We start from the raw sequence: 23,077 nt of genomic DNA, 5'->3' as shown, positions 1-23,077 counted from the left end.
AGGAAATAACTTAAACTATGGTACTGTAACTCATAGCAACTTTGGAAATTTCCTATAAAACTACTTGTTAAATCATATTTTGAAAGATACTACCTTTTTGTATATATGTTATATTTCACATTAAGGAAATAATTGAAACTGTAGAACTGTATCCTATAATATTCTTTGAAATTTGCTCTCTAACTACTTGTTAAATTGCACTTGAAATGTTAGCACTTCTATGTACATATGTTATAATCTACAATAAACAAAATAAAAAAAAGAACAATATCCAACATTTATTACATGGGAAAAAAAGCAAGGTACATATATTGTGTTCCCATTTGTGTTTTCTATGCATATGCATAGAATATTTCAGGTATAAGGCAAAAAAGACTGGGGAGAGACACTGGGGGTCTGGGATAGGAGAGATATTTGCTTTTTATCTATACCCTTGTCCTACTTGAATTGTTTACCACAAGCAAATATTATTTTCAGTTAAAATACCTAATTATATTTAAAATTTCAATGGCTGTCAAACTGTATATATTAATATATAAACATATATACATTAAGCTATACATTGACTGAAAGATTTAAGAAATCAATTTGAGAACTTATTTTATTATATATATCTCTACAGACATATATGAAAATAGGCATAAGAACTTGAAAACTAAAGTGTAATTTATTAATGGCATATGATAGACCAGGGTTAAAGAGGGATTCAAGAAGAATTACCAGAAAGCTCTTGATTATATTTGTGTGTATATTTTTATGTATGTATTGTTAATATGTTACATAGCTGTATATAATTTATGTTACCTTCCCACTAAAGGAAAATAAATAAGTCAGCCTTCAGCAACGGATTCTTTCATAAGCGTCACAATTTAAATGTTATAATTTTAATCATCAGCATCTTCCTACTAACCCTCCTGATGTCTGATATCTTAAGCTAGGCAAACAGTTTGGACCATCCTATAGTCAAAGATATCTCCTGAGAAAGAAGGAGAGTTAACTGAGAGTCAGGAAGTTTGCTCACTCAAAAAAGTACTGTGCAACCACAAAAAAAAAAAAGTTGATGCCTGCCTGTTTGCCCTAAAACAAAAGAAAAAAAGTAGTTAATACTTGTTGATGTGATACCATGAGCTAAGGATTGCTTTAAGCTCTTTATATGGATTACCGCATTTCTTAAAACAATCCTATGAGGTAAGTACTGTTATATATCCATTTTACTGATAAGGAAATGGAGGTTTTCAGTGCCTAACTGGTAGATGGGAATTGAAATCTAGGGCCAAGTAACTCTAGAGCCTCCTGGAAAGATCCTTAACAGTTCTGAAACCCACCCACATGCAAGAAGATTACTCTGACATACCTATGGACAGCCCCAGTCCTTAGAGTTATTTTTTCCGTAATCATTTGTAGTACATGATCCCACTGATTCAGGGCTTTTCTTGGGATGAGGAGGCGGGAAGCTGGGCTTATGAGGTCTCCATTTGCAATCAAACTGGAAAAAAGCAAAGCCAAGCCAGTTGAGCTGAATCATTTGAAACAGTTATGTCTCTAAAATTACAAAACAAATCCCAAACCAAGCCAATTTCAACTCCAAACATAAAAGGATCCAACTTACAAGATAGTGCAAGGTTCCTGGAGTGATTTTTTAAAGCGAGCTGACACATTGATCCTGCTGTGGATTACTGGTTTTACCTATAAAAGCAAAGAAAAGAAATATAAATCACTGAGGTTATGTTAGATTCTGTCTATGAGGAAAAGCTACAGGTTCCCAAACAACTGGTTGTGTGTTTGTTAAAAGCTTGCTTTTTTTCCTACTTACGCAAACACTCTCAGCTCACCCTCTATCAATATTACGCTCCTTTAGCAAAGCTCTCAAGAAAAGAAAAGCAAAATTTCCCTTGAGTCTGGGGCATAGAGCTCACAATCTTTGCAAACAAAGGAAACTGTTGAGCTATTATGAGAATTTTAAGTTGACTTTGTAAACTATGCTTTCTGTAAAACACAAATAAAAATAAACCTATAAATTTTTAAACCTGAAATGCCCTCCTCCTCTGGCCACCACATACCATGCTCTGGCTTCTCTCCTCTCCCATTCTCACTACCCTGCTTTCTGATCCCATTGCTCCCACCAGGCCCTTGACCCCAACTTTTTCTCTTAAGCCTGACCCTGTCAACTTTTCCTCAGCCTTCAGCTGCACTCCCAAGCACCCCGGATTCCTGGACCCCTTGCATCTGTGTGCATCTTCCCCTTTGCTCTTCTTTTGCTTCCAGGGTCCCGTCTGCTGCTTGAGAGAACCACACGGGCCTGCTGACTGCCTTGGCCTCAGACAGGGCTTTGGGCATCAGCTGGACCTCAGTGTTGCTCAGCCATCCCTCTGCTCCTCTCAGGTCTACTGCTTTTTCCATTTCCTACAGTGGATAATCCAATTCTTTCCCTCTCATCCTAAATCCCACTCCTGACACACTCACTTTCAGCAGATCATTTTCTTCTGAACTTCAAGAAAATAGTGACCAATTATAACTATACTTCTCAGGAGTATTTCCAAAGTCAAAGGTGACAAAATGACTACCCGCATTCACCCTGCCAGAATGGGGTGAGCCAGTGCTACTAGTGCAGGTCTCTGGATACAAATAACATGCACTTTCCAATATATCACACTGTCTCTGTTATTATATTTAGATTTTATGTCACAGACTGTAATATCACAGAAATAACATGCTTTGGGTGAATCTGATAAGCCCAAGGAAGCAATTTAATCCAAGTTCAAAAATTCCACAACACTTAGTGGGACAATATCACGGCTAGGTCAACATTCACACTAAAACCTGCATGACTCAAAAATATGAATTTTTCTTTAGAAAAATAAACTCAATGAAACAAACTGTAGCTTTGAAAATATATATTGGGAATGATGAGCTCAAAGTCTATGAAGTCTACAAACTGAACAACAGACTAAAAGTGACATTCTGAACCCTAGGACTAATTGCCAAAACTTTCCATGTGAACCAATTCAATGCCTCACACCTCATTTTCTTGATCTGTAAAAATGGGGATAATCCTGCTAACCTAGCCCAAAGGGACATTCGATGGACTAATTAACGAAAGTGGCAATACCATTCCCTGGGGCTGTTAGGCTGAATGCTCCAGAGAATCCATCTGCCTCAAATCTCAGTACTCTTCACTTTTTGAAACCTTGGGCCAAGAAAACCAAACTCTCTCTAAGGACTTGTAGAAATAATGCTGTTAATTGATACCATCACAAAAATCTAATGACTACTGACCTCTGGTAAAAAAAAAAAAAGGGGGGGGGGTTATAAATTTAAAAACTCAATTTTAAATCTCTCCTTAAAAAACCAATAACAGATTTTGGTGACTGTCCATAAGATGGAATTAGACATTTAGGAAGAAAAAATGCAAAATATAGGCCAACATACACAAAGAGGCTCCCATTTCATTCTCCCTGTTGTGTGCATTTAAGAGAAAGCGGATTCTTTGAAATGGTAATCTTTGAGGAAACTTCTGTTACTTTGCAAAGACAACACACAAGATTAAAGCGGAGAAAAAGTCCCTTACAAAATATTTAATCAAATTTAGCCACTTTTTGCTGAACGAGAAGGGGCCGAAAAATTTTTAAAGACACCAGAGTAGAAAATAATTTACCTGGGGGTCAGTATACCAGAAGCATCCAAACTACAGACTGTTCTAAAGGAATTTTTAAAAATAATCATCTGTGTTTTTTCAATATTATTATTTTTAAAAGGAAGAAAGATTGGCTAAGATGCCTGATGGGTAATATTATGATCCACCAGCTGAGCATTTCTTATTTTTGATGGTATGTACCAAAATGGACAATTAGAAAGTGCCTCCATCAGATGATATTTTGTGCTGAGGAAATCTACTAAACTTCATGGCATAAAGCCATTTATCAAAGAGATGCTCTAGATGCATGAACTGAAAGTGAAATTTGAAAAATAAAGGCTATATAACAATTGTTGAGAACATTGACCAATCCTTGTAAAAGAATAGTTGATTCACTTTCTCCTTGCATTTTGATAGACAGTGTAACTTTCAATTCTAATAATTAGGAATTTTGCCATCCTCAATCTGAAGATCCATAGAGATCTTCCGGAACACAAAAATTACATAGTTTTACTATTGCTATCTGCCACTTTTTAATATTTAAGGAAATAAATTCTGATAATTGGTGCAAATTTTGATAAATAAAATGTATTTGCTATGTTTATGTCCCTAAAATTGTATTTTCAACCCTAAATATTTCTTTTCTTTTTCTTTCTTTTTTTTTTTTTTTTTTTTACATTTTCGAGTAAATGCAGATAGAGTTCTACTTCTGGTTAGGAAGTAGATGGCTATAAGAGGCTGTTGCTCCTATTATAAAAGCAAAAGCTAAAATCATAGCTTTTTTAAAATCTGTCAGAGAGTTCAGGATATAAAGAAGTCCAAAGGAACTAACTTCCAGAGAGAGAGATAAACCCTTTCTATGCGAGAACCCCAGCTCCTTTAATCTTCAGGAGCACAGCAGGCAGAGGAACAAACTGTCCATAGACAGCCAGCCAAACTTTTAACAGCAGTGTGTGGGCTGGCGTGCAGAGGGGGCCCAGATGTAGAGCAAGTACACTGTCCACCAATCCTTCCCCAAGGGATCTGCTCAAGTGCACAGAAATCCAACAAAATCTAGAAGCAGGATGGAATAACAAGGGAAGATCTCCCATGGTGTGGAAAGCTGAGGATGTGGCTGGAAAGCAGAGATATTCAGCAATGTAAAAAGCTAAGAGTTAATTTAAAAGTAGAGAGAGATCTCTAGAGTCCCACCAACATTAAATTCCAGGTCCTGCTGGAAGAAGTAGACTGAATTCACCTTCTAAATATTTGAAACCACTGATGAACTGAAACTAAGCTGCAATTCATTCTATACCAAGCTCAACTACAGATTATACTAAGAGATCAGCCTCTCACCCTAGCAGCCTGACAGAGGGAGGGATAAGTTTTTCTTTGGGGATAAAAGCTATTTTCAGCTTTTATCACTCTTTTATACAAAGTGATCAATATACAATAAAAACACAGATATATGAAAATAAAGGGGGAAATGCAAGCCATTATCAAGAAGAAAAAAGTCAAACCTGTGGAATAATTGTGATGTTGAAATTAGCAAATAAGGACATTAAAATTACTATTATAAATGTTAAAAGATTCAGTGCATGTTAGATCAGTTATCTCACATATTTCTGATGTTCTTACCAGCTTCCATTTTTTGTGCTTCACTCTGGATAATCTCTATCTTTGAGTTGATTCATCATTTCTTCTATTGAGTATAATTTGCTGATTAGTGCATCAGAGATATGTAAGCAATGATCTAGCATATGTGTAACTGGAGTCCAAGGAGAGGACAACAACAATGGGCCAGAAGTATTTGTAGAGAAAAAGGCCAAAATTTTCTAAAATTGATGAAAGATATCAACTCACAGATTGAAGTTCAGTGAGCCCAATCAGGGTAAATACAAAAGGACCATACTTAGGCACATCATATTCAGACTGCAGTCAGAGAAAATACGCATATTAAACTCAGAGGAACAACAATGAGAATGATCACTGGCTTCTCATCAGAAATGATGTCGGCCACGAAACAAGGGAAATAAACCAGACAGAAACCTGGATCTGCAGGAGACACTGAAGGACATCAGAAAGGTAAACATGCATAGTTATAAAAAACTTCTTGCAATTTTATTCTTAAAACAAATTTTTAAAGATTATTTAAAGCAAAAATAATTATTCAAGAGGTTTGTAACATGTAGAAGCAGTAATATTTAATGTAAGAACACGGGGCAGGAGTAATGGCAAATGGAATTATGCTGTTGCTTGTGAGTTGATATAATATTACTTGAAGGCAAATCACACTGAATTAAGGATGCATACTGTAAGTTCTAGAGTAGACACTGGGGAAAAAATATTTAGCCAAAAAGCCAATAGAGAGGTAAAATGGAGTAATTTTTAAAATGTTTGCTTAATCTAAAAAAGGCAGGAAGGAAGAAACAAAAACCAAATATTAAATGGAACAAACAATAATATGGTAGACTGAAATCCAATCATTACCAATAAGGTAAGTAAACAACACACGTTTATGAGCAATACAATTTATAAGAGATACATAATGCCTATTTCCTCTCTTAAATTGAATAACAGATTTATATTACAAGGGTTTTCTTAAACAAATATTCTTTATAAACTTAGATATTTCTTATCAAACATTATATCCTGCACAATACCTGACATGCTAAAATATCTATTTGTGGTTGTTTGCACCTGTATGTACCCCAGAACATCATGTCCTTAAAGCTAACCCATTCCTGTGGGTGTGGACCCAATGTAAGTAGGATCTTTTGATGAGGACACTTCAGTTAAGGTGTGACCCACCTCATTCAGAGTAGTAATCCTCTTACTCCAGTTCTTTAGAAGAGAATGAAATTCAGACACAGAGAGAAAGCCATGGAAGCAAGAAGCTGAAAGCAACAAAACCCAGAAGAGGGGGGAGAGACCAGCAGACGTTGCCATGCACCTTGCCATGCAACAGAAGGGTCCAGGATCGCTAGCCACCAGTTTTTAGGAAGAAAGCATTGTCTGGATGATGCTTTGATTTGGACATCTTCACAGCCTCAAAACTGTAAGCTTATAAAATTCCCGTTGTTAAAAGCCAACCCATTTCATGGTATCTGCTTTCAGCAGCCCAGCAAACTAAAACACTGTTCTTCTAGTAGTGTGCTCTTTTGGACTTACAACAATTAAGCTCCAGAAATACTATTTATCTGGAACAGAATCACCCCAAGCTATTTGATTTTGATGGTATCTTACAACAAAAAAAAAAAAGAGAATGAGACTTCACAGTTCAACAATATCATGTGATCTGAACCCCATCCCTCCTTGCGACCATTCTGTTTCCTATGCTAACAACTTCTTCTCTGCCCATCCTTAATGTTGGTACTTCCCAAGGGTTTATTCCTGCTCGCTTCTTTAATCCAAATACTCCTCCTAGTCAACCTTATCCAATTCAATGTTATGTTATTGTGCTGGTTTGAATGTATTATGTCCCCCAGAAAAAGCCATCTTCTTTGATGCAATCTTGTGGGGCAGACATATTAGTGGGGATTAAGTTGGAACGTTTGGATTATGTTGTTTGCATGGAAATGTGCCCCACCCAATTGTAGGTGATAACTCTGATTAGATAATTTCCATGGAGGCGTGGCCCCACCCATTCAGGGTGGGCCTTGATCAGTGGAGCCATATAAATGAGCTGACAAACAGAAGGAACTCAGTGCAGCTGTGAGTGACATTTTGCAGAGGAGCTACAGCCAAGAGGGACACTTGGAAGAAAGCACAGGAGCTGCAGATGAGAAACAGTTTAAAGACGGCCGTTGGAAGCCGACTCTTGCTCCAGAGAAACTAAGAGAGGACAAATACCCCAAGTGCAACTAAGAGTGACATTTTTGAGGAACTGCAGCCTAGAGAGGAACGTCCTGGGAGAAAGCCATTTTGAAACCAGAACTTTGGAGCAGATGCCAGCCACGTGCCTTCCCAGCTAACAGAGGTTTTCCAGACACCATTGGCCATCCTCCAGTGACGGTACCTGATTGCTGTGTTACCTTGGACACTTTATGGCCTTAAGACTGTAACTGTCTAACCAAATAAACCCCCTTTTATAAAAGCCAATCCATCTCTGGTGTTTTGCATTCTGGCAGCATTAGCAAACTAGAACAGTTATCAACGTCATTTTGCTAATGATGACCAAATCTCTACTTTCCTCCTGTCTCCAAGCCTGTATACCAAACTGGATATGTTAACGTCCAATAGATATCTCAAACCCAACATGCTCAGCACTGAACTCATTTTCTTCTGCAAAACACACTTTCTTCCCTATAATGCATACTTTAGTTTAATAAATGGCATCACTATTTACCCAGTTACCCATATTAAAAACCTAGGAATCATACTGTCCCTTACCACCACTCCAACCAATCAGTTACCAAGTCCTACCAAGCCTGCTTTCTAAACACAGTTACCAAGTCCTACCAAGTCTGCTTTCTAAACACTGACTCTTTCACCCACTCTTCATCCACCTCTACTGCCAACACCTTCCTCTGGGGTATGATAGATCATGTCAATTAAGTGCTCAGGTTTTTGGAATTTAGAGTCTATTTTCAAATTCTGGTTCTGCACTAGTGTCCTTAGGCCTCACTTTCATCATTTCCAACACTGATGTAGTAATAACTACCCCTAAAGAGTCGGTATGCATATTAAATGGAATGACATTTATGTAGTGCTTATCACTGTGCTTGGCACATAGTGTGGGCTGAATAAAGGTCCCTGTTGTTATTTGGGTCTTTGTCACTTCCCACCAGAACAACAGCCACTAATTACTCTCCCTGCTTCCAGACTCTCTCTGACCCCAGTCCTTGAATCCATCCTCCTCTTTGCTGCCAGGATGATCTCTTTAAAACACCAATCTCTTATTAGTCCCCTGCTTAAAAAAATGATCAGTGGCTCCTCAATGACTACAGAAGAAAGCTCCCATTATTCTGCATTAAATAAAATCTCCTTCAAGTTATGCTTTTGTCTCCTTCACCAGACTGACTCTTCATACTCTTAGCACCAGTCATGCAGAATTATTGTCTCTTCCCTGACCATCCCAAGTTATCTGAGTTTTTGCTAATGTTCTTCAGCTGCTTGGAGTAACCAACCATCCGACTTTACCCACAAATGTTCCCGGTTTTAGCAATGAAAGTCTCAAGTCCCAGGAAACCCCTCCGTGCTTAGCAAATCAGGAGGCTGTTCATCTTACTCATAAATTCTCGTCCCCTTCAAGGTCTGATTCAAATATCAGCTTCTTTCTGTAAAACGTCCTTATCCTTTTCAAATAGGACTAATTGCTCCTTCATCTATGTTCCTACAGAACAATGAATGGTTTTCAAACTTTGGTTGATATTAGAATCACCTGGGGAACTTGGCTTTGTGGTTTACCAGCAAGCCCGTGTATGTTTCAGATGCACAACAACCGTGGGGAGCCATTGTTCTTGCACTCCAGGATAGGACAGCTCTCTTACAGAACTTAAAATGATATGCTGGGTTTTTTAACTCTTATTTCTCTATTTGCTCAAAGGAAATAAACATCTTTTCATCTTTAAATTCTGAGCACCAAGTCTGCCAAGTAATAGGTGGTCATTAGATGTCTGAAGGAGAGATGAAGGATTGTAATTAATATATAGTTGGAAATAATGTAACACAAATTATTTAAGTGCAACCCACTTAATTTATGTAGGCTAAAACACCACAATGCCTCAAGAGCTGCCAAAAATTTATTAGATATAATATACATATTTATACACCAAATGATATGCAAATAATTTTATTTTTTAGTTGTTTAGTGGATGGAGAAATAAGCCTAAAGCAATAGAATAGACACAAAATAATAAAAGTAATTTAAAAAGTCTCTAAACATTGGCTGATTCATACTTCATAGTAGGAAATGAATTCTTTATTTCTACCACACAGATAATGTCATCTCTCTAACAATTCTCCTCCCTGTTCTAATTCTGTACATTTTCACGTATTCTGTGCATGTGATGAAGTTAACTCATCATCAAAAACTCTATTAAAAGACAAAAAAAAATTTTTTTTAAAGACCGCTAAGACACAGATCTGTGAAATCTGTTTGTACCTGGACATATTCAGCAGAGTAACTTAACATGAGTTTTTTGTTTTTTGCTTTTTTTTTTTTTTGCATTATTAAATTTGCATAAACCACCTGCATATTTTCAAGACACCTCATCACCCCTACATCCAAACAATGACAAAATCCTACAGCTTCCCTGTCCTCAAAATTGCTTTATCTTTCCCCCTAACCCACAGCCTGGGTCCAGGAACTCACAGTCCCTCACAAGAGCTGAGCCTGGCGCTGATAACCAGCATCCCTGCCTCCAGCATGTTTCCTCTCTCATCCACTACTTTTAAATTAGCCTTCCTGAAACACAGACCCAAATGTGTAACATCCCTAAGCAAACACCTTCCAAGACTGCCACTGCCTTCAGATTAAAATCCCTGTGTCTTGGTCTGATATTTGAGATCAAATATGAGTTGGCCCCCTCCTACCAACCTCTGATTTCTCACTATTCTACTTACGACTTTCTCCAGCTGTAAGTTTTGTTTTCTTTTTTTGAAGACTCAGCTCAAATGTCACTTCCTCCAGGAAAACCTCACTCAGCTGGGTATAATTTCTCTCCTCAGAAATTCTATATTATATGTCTGAATCTCTTTCACAAATTTTTCAGAGATATAGCATATTTCCCTTACATTATTATGTTTGTGTGGATCATATCTCTCATTTATTTGTTTGTTTTAGTAAATAGCCTCATCTATAACCCAAAGACCCACCGTGGTGCTGTATGCATGGAACTCACTCAGTATGTACTTTCAATAAGCAAAAATTAGGACCAAATTTTAAGCATTATACCATGCCCATAACTGTATCAAGCACTTTCCATGCATTACCTTGATTTCTCACAATATCTTTATAAGATAGTTTCAAATAACAGTTTACACATCAGAATTTATAAAATACTTTCATTAATATTCACATTTGCTCCTCAAAATAACTTTATAAGGTAAGTATTATTTAATATTCCAGTGGCACAAGTGAGAAAAGAGGAGCCTCCCCACTCTCAAAGTCACACAGGAAACAAAGAAGCAGAAATACCATTTACTTCTGCTAATTCCCAATCCAGGGTTCTTCCTAAGAGCCTGTTAATGTTGCTCAAGACAGAAGTTGGCCACTAATGTGGGCACATATTTGCACGCATTTAAATAAAAACTTTCTCGAATTGTATATAACTGAAAATATGCAAATATGTATGTATGTTGGCATATCTAGACCACCCTTATTCTCTGGACCCAGTATCTTCTTAAAACCATCCAGGTTTCTCTCCCCTTGGCTGCTACTCATCAAATAGTTTTTGCTTGACTATAGCACTATAATTTATTTCCAACCCCAATGGGATGAAAAATGGAAATTCCAGAAAGGCATGGTGACACAATCAATCCAGCCTCAGTAATATTTTGGAGAGAATATTTTCATCAACATTGTCATATATTTAAACATAAAAAAAAAAAAATTTCCAACCTAACTTAAGTGAGAACCTAGTTATAGAGGAGATCTCTAATCATAATGAACAAGCTGTTTAGAACGTTCCCAGAAGGGCCCAATTAGCCTCTGTGATCTGATGAAACTACTCATGTCTAACCTGGTTCCCTGCAGGTCCCCATGTTGTTGCACCCAGTCCAGGAGCTGATTCCCAGAGGAGGGGTTCATCTTTCAGGTGTGGATTATCATCTTTTATCCAGAGGACTATTTTTTGTTAATAATGGATTCCATAACATCAGCTTGAAGATTTGACTTTTGAGCTGTTCTCTAAATTAATGCCTCCTTTCATTGAAACAGGAAAACAATTCAAAACAAATGAACAGACAAATGATCGTGGCTATTCAAAACACAGCAAAGTAAAGGATTTCTTTTCAGCATAAAAGTGACCCAAAAGGTAAAATAACCATCATAAATAATATCTTCCTCAGAAAACTCTCAAGTGTAAGGATATATTTAAATAAACATTCATACTGTTGTCTTCTTTAAAAAAAAAAAGAAGAAGCCCATCAATTTTCAGCAATTTTGACCCATTAAATCAATTTCCCAACAGCCCTCAAGTTTTTAAGCTATTGGCATCCTGGTTTAATTTTCCTTTATTGCACTTTGTGAAATATTTTTAAAGGGTAAACAATCCTAAACATTTGAATACATAGTGTTAAACCTTAAGTTCATTAACTTCATTCTAAAATAATTATTTGCAACGGAAGCTTTATCTTATAGAAAAACTAAACAGGACTTGCATAGTTGATAAAGCATTCATAAGAAAGTCTGCATGGGTTTTTCTAATGCTATGCTGAAGAGAATAATATGACCCCATAAAGTTAAAAAATAACTGATTAACCCAGGAGAATTCTTTGGGGAAATTACGGGAACTACCACTAACCAAGCACTGAAAAAAAAGGTGTTTTTGAATTGTTTTTCTTTTCTTTTGTATTCCTTCTTAATTTACTACATCATGCTTACTATCTTACTATTGTCGATTTTTTAATTTTCCCCAATGGGATTTGGTAACCAAGCCAATCTAGGCAGTGGAATGCAAAATTTCCACGAAGAATGTGACCCAGCTGGAAGTGTGTACATAACAATGCAAGATGAAAGTGAGCAATACTAACTGTGCAGGGGGCAGTCCATTTGGGCACAGGGCAGCTTCTATCTGCATTTAAATAAGTCAATTTCAACCCCAGGAGACCCATGAGGAATGTGCTGACTGTACATGATCTACACTCAGTCTTTCACAAATTCTAAGGCGGCTGGCTATTAACCCACCATCACAAGGCAAGGCAAGGGAAGCTAACATTTTGAGGTACTATTAGTTTTTCACCCACTAAGAGTGACACTGCTCAGTGCTGAGAATTCAGCATGGAAGAGGGCAGAAAAAGCCCTTGCCCTCAGGGAGCTTATGGGGTATGGGGGGCAGTGGGAGGTGAGGACAGTAAAGAAGTAAACTAATAAACAAAGCAGCATGGCATTATTCGGGAGCACTGGACTGGAAGTCAGCTTCAAGTTCAAGCTCAACTGCTCACTGCTACCCAAGTCAAGTCACTTCCCCAATCTGGGTAAGCAAAACTACTCAGCTATAGGAAGAAGGAACTGCAACTGCATTTTGATAATCTGTAAATTCCCTTCAAGTTCTAACAATCTCTGAAAATACTAATGTGTCACTAAAGTGAAATTTATCTTGAACAAAAATAAGAGCTTTTAAAATTAAACTATTAAAAATATAGGGGTAAATCTTCAGGTCCTTGGATTTGGCAATGGATTTTTAGATATGACACCCAAAGCACAAGCAACCAAAGAAAAAATAGATAAACTGGGTTTCATCAAAATTTAAAACTTGTGTACATCAAAGGACATTATCAAGAGAATGAAAAGACAACCTACAGAATGGGAGAAAATATTTGCAAACCATTTATCTGGTAAAGGTCTAGTAACCAGAATATACAAAGAGCTCTTACAACTCAATGACAAAAAAAAAACTCAAATTTTTTTCAAGGAAATACAAACCAAAACCACAATGAGATACCACTCCACTCCTGGTAGGATGTTCATTATTTAATGAATAGAAAATAACAAGTGTTGGTGAGTATGTGGAGAAATTGGAACCCCAATTTCAACTGTTGGTGGGAATGTAAAATGGTGCAGCTGCTGCACAACAGTTTCATGGTCTCAATAAGTTACACAAAGAATTACCATATGACCCAGCAATTCCACTTCTGAGAATATACCCCCCAAAATTGAACATAGATACAAATACTTGTAAACAAATATTCACAGCAGCATTATTCACAATAGTCAACTCAAATGTCCATCAACAGATGAAGAGATAAACACAACGTGGTATATACATACAATGGAATATTATTAAGCCACAAAAAGCAATGTGATGCACACTACAACACGGATGAACCCTGAAAACATTATGCTAAATGAAAGAGGCAGACACCAAGAGCACAAGATTCTGTGCCTACCCCCAAAATAGGTAAATCCAAAGAGACAGAAAGCAAATTGGTGTGGTTGCCAGGGGCTGAGGAGGGGGAAAAGAGGAGTGACTGTTTAATGGGTGTGGGGTTTTCTTTTGGAGTGATAGAAATGCTTTGGAACTAGATAGAGGTGGTGATTGCAAGTCTTGTGAATGTACTGAATGCCACTGAATCGTTCATTTTAAAATCATTCATTTTATGTTATTTTAATTTGACCTTAATAAAAAAATTAAACTATTAAAAAATATGACCTTCCTACCTAAGTATCATATAATTACTAAGGCAACAGGGAAGAACACATTACAATACACATCAAATGGGATCCAATATAGGTGTCACGTTTCCTCTCATAACTATTAGGAAAACAATATAACATTATAACTATATAACTATATAGATATATAGATATATATAGACACACACACACATACATATGTATTATAACAACATAACAATAGAACATAAACTTTGTATTTTTTAACTAGGTTTTTTAATAAAATCATCTGTAAATTTAAGTTTCAACTGCTTACTAGATGTCACAACTGCAAACATTCATTTCACAAGATAAAAAGAATTAACAGGAGTCAGTATTAAAAATGTCTTGAAGGCCAGAAGAACTCCCTGACACAGTAGATTTTATTATCTACTGTTCATGTACACACCAATGATTATCACTGATTCACATTGTCCTAAATTATTTAAAGGGAGTTCTCATGTGTCACGTCCTTAACCAATTCTATTTGATATGCTAGTGCTAAATGCCTGAGGCATTTCCAAAGAAATGTTTTTCTTGGAATGGTACTAAAGGCTAAATTTAAGAATTTAGACATGTTTCCCTCTCAAATTAATCCAGCCTCAAGAATTCATGTTTCTTTTTCCTATTTATAAATAATAATCTATTCTCAGATAGAAATATTGGTGAAATACACTTTGATTTCTAGAAATTCACTTTAAGGCCAGTGTTTCAGGATGTAAAATGAAACATACCTAGCTATGCCTTCTTCAAATTATCAGTCTCATAAACAATCCCAGATAATGCATATTTCTGTGGCCCCTTAGTGAGCACTGAGGGAGGCTCCCAGGAAGGAGTTGGCCACACCAACCACCAGCCACAATGCAGTGGTCGAGGATACAATGAAGCACCCGAAGGCAGAGCAGAAAGAAAAGTCTCCCATGGATGATAAACCTCTTCCAAAGGGAAAAATATTCCCTCAAAGACACCCCACATTCTGAATTCCAAAGAAGTCTGCAGCAAAATCCTCTATACATCCCATTCCTTATTGACTTTCAGCATAGAGGGTTTATTCATACAATGATACCTATCAGTTGTCTAGTATGTGCCAGGCACTAGGCTAAGTGCCTGTACACAGTTGTAAATAAAGCCAAGATCCCTGCCTAGCTTGTACACTGCCACTTGGCTGAATTCATTCATTAGATCTAGGAGCTGTGCTGAGGATTTTTCAGGATTTTCTGTATATCAGATCATGTCATCTGCAAGCAGTGAAAGTTTTACTTCTTCCTTTCCAATTTGGATACCTTTTATTTCTTTTTCTTGCCTAATTTCTCTGCCCATTAATAGTAGAGGAGGTCAGTGACAGACAACAAATAAGAAATCAAAGAGAAAAAATACATAACCACAAATTATGAAGACTGCACTGAATGAAATGAGCCAGCCCTGAGCTGAGACAGAGATGTGCAAAGGCTCTGAAGAAGGAAAGAGCTGGCATGTCTGAGGACTAGAAAGGAGGGGGGAATACCTGGAGCACAGAAGGCAAGTGGAGAAAAGGACAAGATTACAAAAACTGGCAGGCACAAGATTATTCAGGGCCTCATAAACCAAAGCAGGATTTTAGCACAAGTGCAATTATACTTCACCGCAGATTTTTACAAAGATCATTCTGGCTGCTCCATGGAGAACAGATTGGAGAGAAGTAAGACTGGAAGCAAAGAGACCAAAAAGGAGGCTGTTGTGTCATCTAAGTGAGGGATAGTGGTGGTTTTTCCCATGGGAAGACCAAGGAAACAGAAATGGGGTAAATCCAAGAAACATATTATAGTTAGAAATTTGAATTTACTGGAAGAAGCATGTGGATAATGAGGGGAAGAAAGCTTGAGCAGTTGGGTGGACAGTGGTGCTATTTACTGTGAAGGAGAAGAAAATATGGGGCTGTGGAATCAAGAGTTTAGTTTTTGACATTACACCTGAGATATCTATGAGACATCCAAGTAGAGGTGTCATCCATGTTGGCAGGCCAGAGCTAAAGGAAGAAGTCAGGGCTGGAGATACCAATTTAGGAATCATCAACATATAGGCAGTATTGAAACCTTAAGACAGAATGAGCTTACCAAGGAAGGGAGTAGAAAGCAGAGAGAGGGGTCCACAGCCAAGCCTTGGGTTTGGGTAATGGAGAAAGACCTTTCTATAGGGGGGTGGGAGAAAAGTGAACAGAGAAGAGGGAAACCAGAAAAGTGTAATGTTGCAGAAGAAAGAAGTGTTGGCCGTACTGATTACTGATAGGAGATAGATTAAGGTGAGAACAGGAAATTGAATTTGTCAACGTAGATAGCTTTGGAGAGATTTACGAGTGAATTACGAGAGGAGTGCAGGAGATGGAACCCTAGTGAAGTGAGTTAAGAGTTAAATGGTGATGAAGAAGTAGAGATGAATTTGCTTGGCATTATTAATCTCTAGGAAACTAAAAACTCTACTCATTCTCAACCCACCAGAATAAGTTTAGGATAAGCTCTTTACTCTATCTGTGTGTCACTGTTTCACACATCTAAAGCCAGGCATGGAGTCATTTAGGACAGGGAGAGAGTGGATTTCCAGCCTCCATTGAAAGAGAGAATCAGCTGAGCCAAAGGAGCCAAGAAAGGGCAGATTTTTGAGGACATACATTGAAATGTCATGTATATTGGGTCATAAATGAGGGGGTGTGGACTGCATGGGACTTTGTTGACCAAGAGGGTCATGGAGTAGGTCAGATGGACAAAGGAGAAGGAAGAATGAGCCCAAAGAAAGTAAATCACCACTTCTACACCAAGGCAGCAGGTTGGATCATACAATTTAATTCTACCCTGGAAAATTCACACTAAATTATTATTTCATCTACTTCTCCTTTTCCTAAGGGATTGCTTGAACCATTTCAATAAAAAAGGGAAACAAATGTCAAAACACTGCCAAATTCAGAGTGTTTTAGGGAAGTCTAAATTATTACATATTCTTGACAGTATCAAAAACTGTTCTTTCAAAGCTAGAAAATTTGGGGCAAAACTATACTGTTGCTAATATTTTAAATTAATATGTTTTTTCAAAACTGTGCAGCATTACATTTCCAGAGCCATAAGAAGTGCCCTTTAACAATGAATTTCTCACTGTCTGATTTATCCTGATAAATAATTCAGAAGTGGAAAAAAAAAAACTATAAATCTACAGATTTTGACTGGAATGTTATGAAGCAAAAGCAATGGAAATTATTTAAATATAATTGTTAAGAAACTTATGGCATCAAATCAATAAAATAGTATATTTCGCCATCTAAAAGTATGGCAAAAACTATGTAAATGTAAAAAAAAAAATAGCAGAAACAATATAAATGAAATTTAAGTGAAAAGAGCTTTGTATAGAATAAGTATTCTATTATTACAACTTTGCATGTATGTAGGTATACAGGAGTTCTGACACTCAGAATTAAGCCAAACTTTAAAGGTTAAAGGCATCATCTTCCACAGGACCAACCTCACTTTAGACATCAGCCACAGGTTTGGGGGTTCCAAGGGCCACTCTCACTTTTGACAAACTTGCTACAAATTCAGGGATTCCCACTACATTCTCAGGTTAAAAAAATTCACTAGAGTGACTTGCAGAACTCAGGAAAACACTATATTTACAATTACAGTTTTATTATAGAAAAAAGGATGCAAACTTTTTATAGCAAAAAAGGAGCCAGCCAAAAGAAGAGATGCAGAGGGCAAGTTCTGGGAGGGTCTCAAATTCAAAGTTTCTGTTGTCCTTTCCCAGTGGAGTCAGGAGACATCACCCTCCCAGTGAAGATGCATGACAACACTCAAAGAATACTGTCAACCAGGAAAGAGCACCATGCTTTGGTGTCCAGAGTTTTTATTAGGGTTTCATTAAATAGCCATGATCAACTGAATCACTGACCAGGTGCTGGAACTCATTTTCCAGTCCCCCATCCCTCCCTGGAGGTTGAGCGGATATCACATGGTTCAGAGCACCAACCGTCTAACCACATGGTTGATTGCCCCAACCCTGAGTCCTCTCTCCAGCATAAACTGCCAGGTGTGGTAGGTAGGGAAGACCCACCTTGAATAACAAAGACACTTCTATTACTTGGGAAATTCCAAGTGTTTACAGTTTATTTCCCAGCGGCCAGGATAAAGGCCAGACCTCTCTTTGTGGGGCCCAAGATCCTTATTACACAGTTTGTGTTAGTACATTTATACCATATGAACAAATCTGACTATATAAAAATAAAAACATTTTCCATGGCTAAAAACATCACATATGCATATATATATAATACATATATAAGGAGAAAAACTAGAAGAGTATGTACAAAAATGAAATCAAATTTTTTGAGTGACGAGCGTAGGGGCAATATAATTTTTGTTTAAAAAAAATCTTTTACTCTTTCTAATCTAGGATTTTTACAACTGTTAAACTATAATGTTAAAAAGTAATTTTAGGCTGCTCTGCGCCGGGCCGGCCCGGCGGGCGGGCGCTGGGTTGTGGGCTCCGGCGCGCCCGCCTCCATGCTCACCTCCCGCGAGGCGAGCCGCTGCAGAAGGAGCGCCAGGCCGGGGCGGAGTGCGGGCTCGCGCGGCAAGTGAGCGCCGAGGTCACGAAATGGATTCGAGTGAACCGGAGACCCAGAAGATGGAAACGAAGGGAGAACGAAGAGGTGTTTGAAAAGAATTTCAGTATGTTGCTTCGCAGAAGTTGAGACTGCCTATTTTCCCCTGAAACTGTATTAAGTGAAAACTTGATTTGTCGGTGTAGTAAATATTATGAAGTCAGAAGAGTCAAAAGTCAGCGGTATACTGGGAGGATGTTGAGACTGCATCAAATCCTTTGTGAAACTAGATTGAGATGAGCAAACAGATTTGAGTTGATATGTGAGAAATCTAAAATGGATACTCGGCGGAGTCTTGTCTATATCCTGCCATAAACATTAATCGCCTACAGATATTTTACAAGGAAAGAAGAAGTTGTTTCTTCAGTGGAAATCACTGAGGCCGCATCCAATTTTCAGCTTTAAAGAGTTCCTACAATATGAAGAAAAGCTCACTCAGCTGCATGGCTGCCTTGTCCTGGGCTCTGAAATCCAAAGGACGTGTGCCTTCGCGTTATACTCTCAGACTTGTCAGATGAAGAGGAAACTCAGAACTCATCTATTTCAAGCCCCATATTATATACATGAGGAGATGCAATATTCAAAATAACATCCCCTAGTCATTTCACATGATAAAATGAAATTGGTAACTTGTCCATTTCAGTGCAAAGTTATGTTAAAACTAGACATTAAACAAATGAAATTAGGTAAAATTATGTTAAATTAGATTGTAGCAAAGAATAGGTGAAGATATCGAATCATTGGGAAGCTCAGTAAATTGCAAAAATCCTATTTGCTGCCATGACAGAGCTACACACTGGATGTAAAAGAACCCCGTAATAGGAGTAAAAGTGTTGGGAGAAAACATGGTGAGAAGGATGTACCTATCTACCTGTTGATGAGCAGGTAGAATGGTGTAGCCTTTCTGAAGGTCAGTGTGGTTGTTCCACAAAAAGTTAAGTATGTGGAGACCAAAAGGTTCTGCATCCTCATTATGGGCTATGTCATTTGAAGATCTGAGAGCAGAGACATGAATGAACATTTGCAAACTGGTGTTCATGGAGGCAGTAATCATGATTTACAAAGGGTGCAGATGACCTAAGGGTACATTGACTTAAGAATGGAATAGTGTACTGTGGTGTACACATACAGTGGAACATAGAGCAACTACAAGAAGGAGTGAAGCTGTGAGACACACGAGGTGAATGGGTCCTGTACACAGTATTTGAGTGAAGTACACCAGAAATAAAGGCAAACACTTTAATGCCTCACCAATATGGACTAACTACAATGTGTAAACTCAGAATTGAATCTTAGAACATAGCCTAACGTGGACATGATTATTGTAATAGTCCCTAGATTGTAAGCTCTTACAGCAGTTAACTCTATCCCTGAATTGTAATGCCTGTCTCTAAACTTTGAGATGCTGATCCCCTAGCATATAACCTGATTGGTCTCTGGAACAATGCATATCTCTGAGACACCTGAAACTCAGAGCTAGAGCTCGGCAGATATGAATGTCAGTATTAGTGCATACAGCCACTGTTCAAAGAAAGAAAAAAAAAGCTGAAAAAGAGCCCAGACTTCAATTAGTGATATGAATGAAGCAGGTCTGGTTAAGACCAGGGCAAGCCAGGCCAAAGGGTAAAGGCTGAAACTGATTGTGTTTTAAAACTTGAACTTCCATATGAGACCAAGGGAATAGATATCTATTTGGTACAGAATCTAAATTTTCTAAACGGTACAACTCTACAGTCGATTTGTTCAAACACCACAATTCCATGGAACTTTGAATAGAAAGTGAGATATGATAGGTTAGTGTAGGCTGGAGTAAAATAGTGACACATCCCAGAGTAATTTGGGCAGATAATAAAAAACATATTTACAGCCTCCCCCTCCCCAGCCCCGAGGATCTGGGGGAAGGTGCGGATGTGTTGGACATCCTCACCTGGACTGGTGTTGATGTTGTCACAAACATTGGGACTGGCGATTTGATGTGCTGAGCCCTCGATCATGGGACTTGCTCTTATGAAGCTTGCTACTGCAAAGGAGAGTCTAAACTTGCATATAATTGTGCCTCAGTGTCTCCCCAAGTACCTCTTTGTTGCTCAGATGTGGCCTTCTCTCTCTCTAACTGAGCAATCTCGACAGGTGAACTCGCTGCCCTCCCCCCATGTGGGACCCGACTCCCAGGATTGTAAATCTCCCTGGTAATGCAGAATACGATTCCTGGGGATGAATGTGGACCTGGCATCATGGGACTGAGAATATCTTCTTGACCAAAAGGGGAATGCAGAACGAGATGAAATAGTTTCAGTGGCTGAGAGATTTCAAGTGGAGTTGAGAAGTCACTCTGGTGAACATTCTTATGCACTGTATAGATAACATGTCTTTGGTTTTAATGCATTGGAGTAGCTAGAAGGAAATACCTGGAACTACCAAACTCCAACCCAGCAGTCTGGACTCCTGAAGACAATTATATAGTAATGTAGATTATAAGGGGTGACAGTGTGATTGTGTAGACCTTGTGGATCACACCCCCTTTATCTAGTGTATGGATGAGTAGAGAAATGGGGATGAAAACTAAAGGACAAATGGGGTGGGATGGGGGGGATGATTTGGGTGTTCTTTTTTCACTTTTATTTTTTATTCTTGTTCTGGTTCTTTCTGATGTAAAGAAAATATTCAGAGATAGATTGTGGTGACGAACACATAACTATGTGATCATACTGTGGACAGCGGATTGTATACCATGGATGATTGTATGGTGTGTGAATGTATTTCAATAAAACTGAATTTAATTAAAAAAAAAAAACCCATAGCAAAAAAATAGTTTAAATATAATTTTGATATTGCATTATATAAAACTTCAATGCTATATGCTAAAATTAAAAGGGAAGAAGAGCTCTAAACAATACTTATTTCTCTTTGTCCCCTTAAAGATAAGCTTGCTTTCTAGAAAACTTCTGTTTCTTTTAGTAACTGAATTAAATCTCTCTCTGTAGAGACAGAACATTCTGATTTGCTAGAAAGTTAGAAATGGAAATATTTAGGTGAGAAGGGGTCAAGGATAATTTTATTTTGCAGTTGTCTAGTATGGAGTTGTGTGTCACTTTACAGCATTTGGAGTTTCAGATTAAACCCTAAAAAAGAAAAAAAAAAAAAAAAAAAAAAAAAAAAGTAATTTTACCAAGGTGGTACTTATGCATGAATAAACAATAGACCATTGGAATAGACGAGAAAGCCCAGAAATAGACCAAATAAGTATATATGGAAATCTAGTACATGATAAAAGTGGCATCTCATATCATGGGGGCCAAGATGGGCTTTTTAATAAATGGTGCTAGGACAATCTGGGAAAAGACAGAATTAGATTCTTCTCTCAAACTCTACACAAGAGTAAATTCCAAGTGGACTGGTGATCTAAAAGTAAAAAATAAAACTATGTAAGTACTAGAAGAAAACATAGTGAATTCCTCTTTAACCTTGGTATGGGGAAAAAGCTATCTAATTATGACTCCAAATCTAGAGGCAATAAAAGTAAAGTGATAAATTTGACAACATAAATATAAAAAAATTATTTTTCATGGCAAAAAAAATCAAAAGCAAAGTACAAAAACAATTGACAAACTGGAAGAAAACACTGCAATATATACCACACACAAAACAATAATATCCCTAATATATAAAGAAATTTTAAAAATGAAATGAAGGACCAAAAATCTGATTTAAAAAAAAATAGGAAAAGACGTGGACAATTCACTTAAAAAAAAAAAAAGAAAGAAAAAGAAATGACCCTTGAACATATAAAAATATTCAAACTTAAAATTAGAAAACTGCAAATTAAAACAACGAGATACCACTTCTCACCTATCAGATTTGCAAAAATTTAAAAGCATGACAACACATTCAGTTTTCCAGGTTGTGGAGACAGGCACTCTCATACATTGATGATGGGAATGCAAACTGATACAAGACGTCCAGAAAAATTTGGCAATATCTAACAAAACCACATAGTCCCTTATTTTTTGGTCCAGTAATTCCTCTTCTAGGAACCTACCCTGAATATATACCTCCAAAAATGCAAAACTACATCTAAACAAGGTTATGCATCGTAGCATTGTTTGTAACTGCATAATATTGGAAACATTAACACCCATACATAAGAGAATAGTTGAATAAACTATGGCACTTCATACAGTTCTGAAGCTGTAACAAAGAATGAAAAAGATCTCTATATACTGATATGGAGAGATTTCCAGGACATTGTGTTAAGTTAAAAATAACAAAGTACAAAAGAATATCTGTAGCGTACAACCCTTCACGTAGTAAAGAAGGGAATATAAAATTAATATATTCATGTGTCTGCTCACTTGTGCAAAAGAAGTACAGGAAAGATAAACCAGAAACTAAGAAGATTGGTTTCTTACAGGGAGTGGACAGGAACAAGGTAGAGAGAATAAGTGAACAGGAACTGAGTAGTAAGGCTGGGAGAGAGGGGCGACACTTTTCTCAATATACCATTTTATATAGCTTATGATGT

General features: G+C 37.4%; 1 protein-coding gene across 3 annotated transcripts in view; it reads right to left on the bottom strand.

The window, feature by feature from the left end:
- Positions 1 to 23,077, bottom strand: part of DCDC2 (doublecortin domain containing 2) — a 170,111-nt gene that overhangs the window by 114,046 nt on the left and 32,988 nt on the right. For all 3 annotated transcript variants that reach the window (XM_037844571.1, XM_037844569.1, XM_037844570.1), the window contains exons 4-5: positions 1,610 to 1,686; positions 1,355 to 1,486 (exon numbers count right to left, since the gene is read on the bottom strand). In XM_037844571.1, coding sequence (XP_037700499.1) covers positions 1,355 to 1,486; positions 1,610 to 1,686 — 209 coding nt within the window. The remainder of the gene's footprint in view (positions 1 to 1,354; positions 1,487 to 1,609; positions 1,687 to 23,077) is intronic.

Source organism: Choloepus didactylus, chromosome 7, assembly GCF_015220235.1.
Source record: "Choloepus didactylus isolate mChoDid1 chromosome 7, mChoDid1.pri, whole genome shotgun sequence".
NCBI lineage: Eukaryota > Metazoa > Chordata > Mammalia > Pilosa > Megalonychidae > Choloepus > Choloepus didactylus.
The sequence above is the reverse complement of the archived record's forward strand: the minus strand, read 5'-3'. Positions and strand labels throughout refer to the sequence as shown.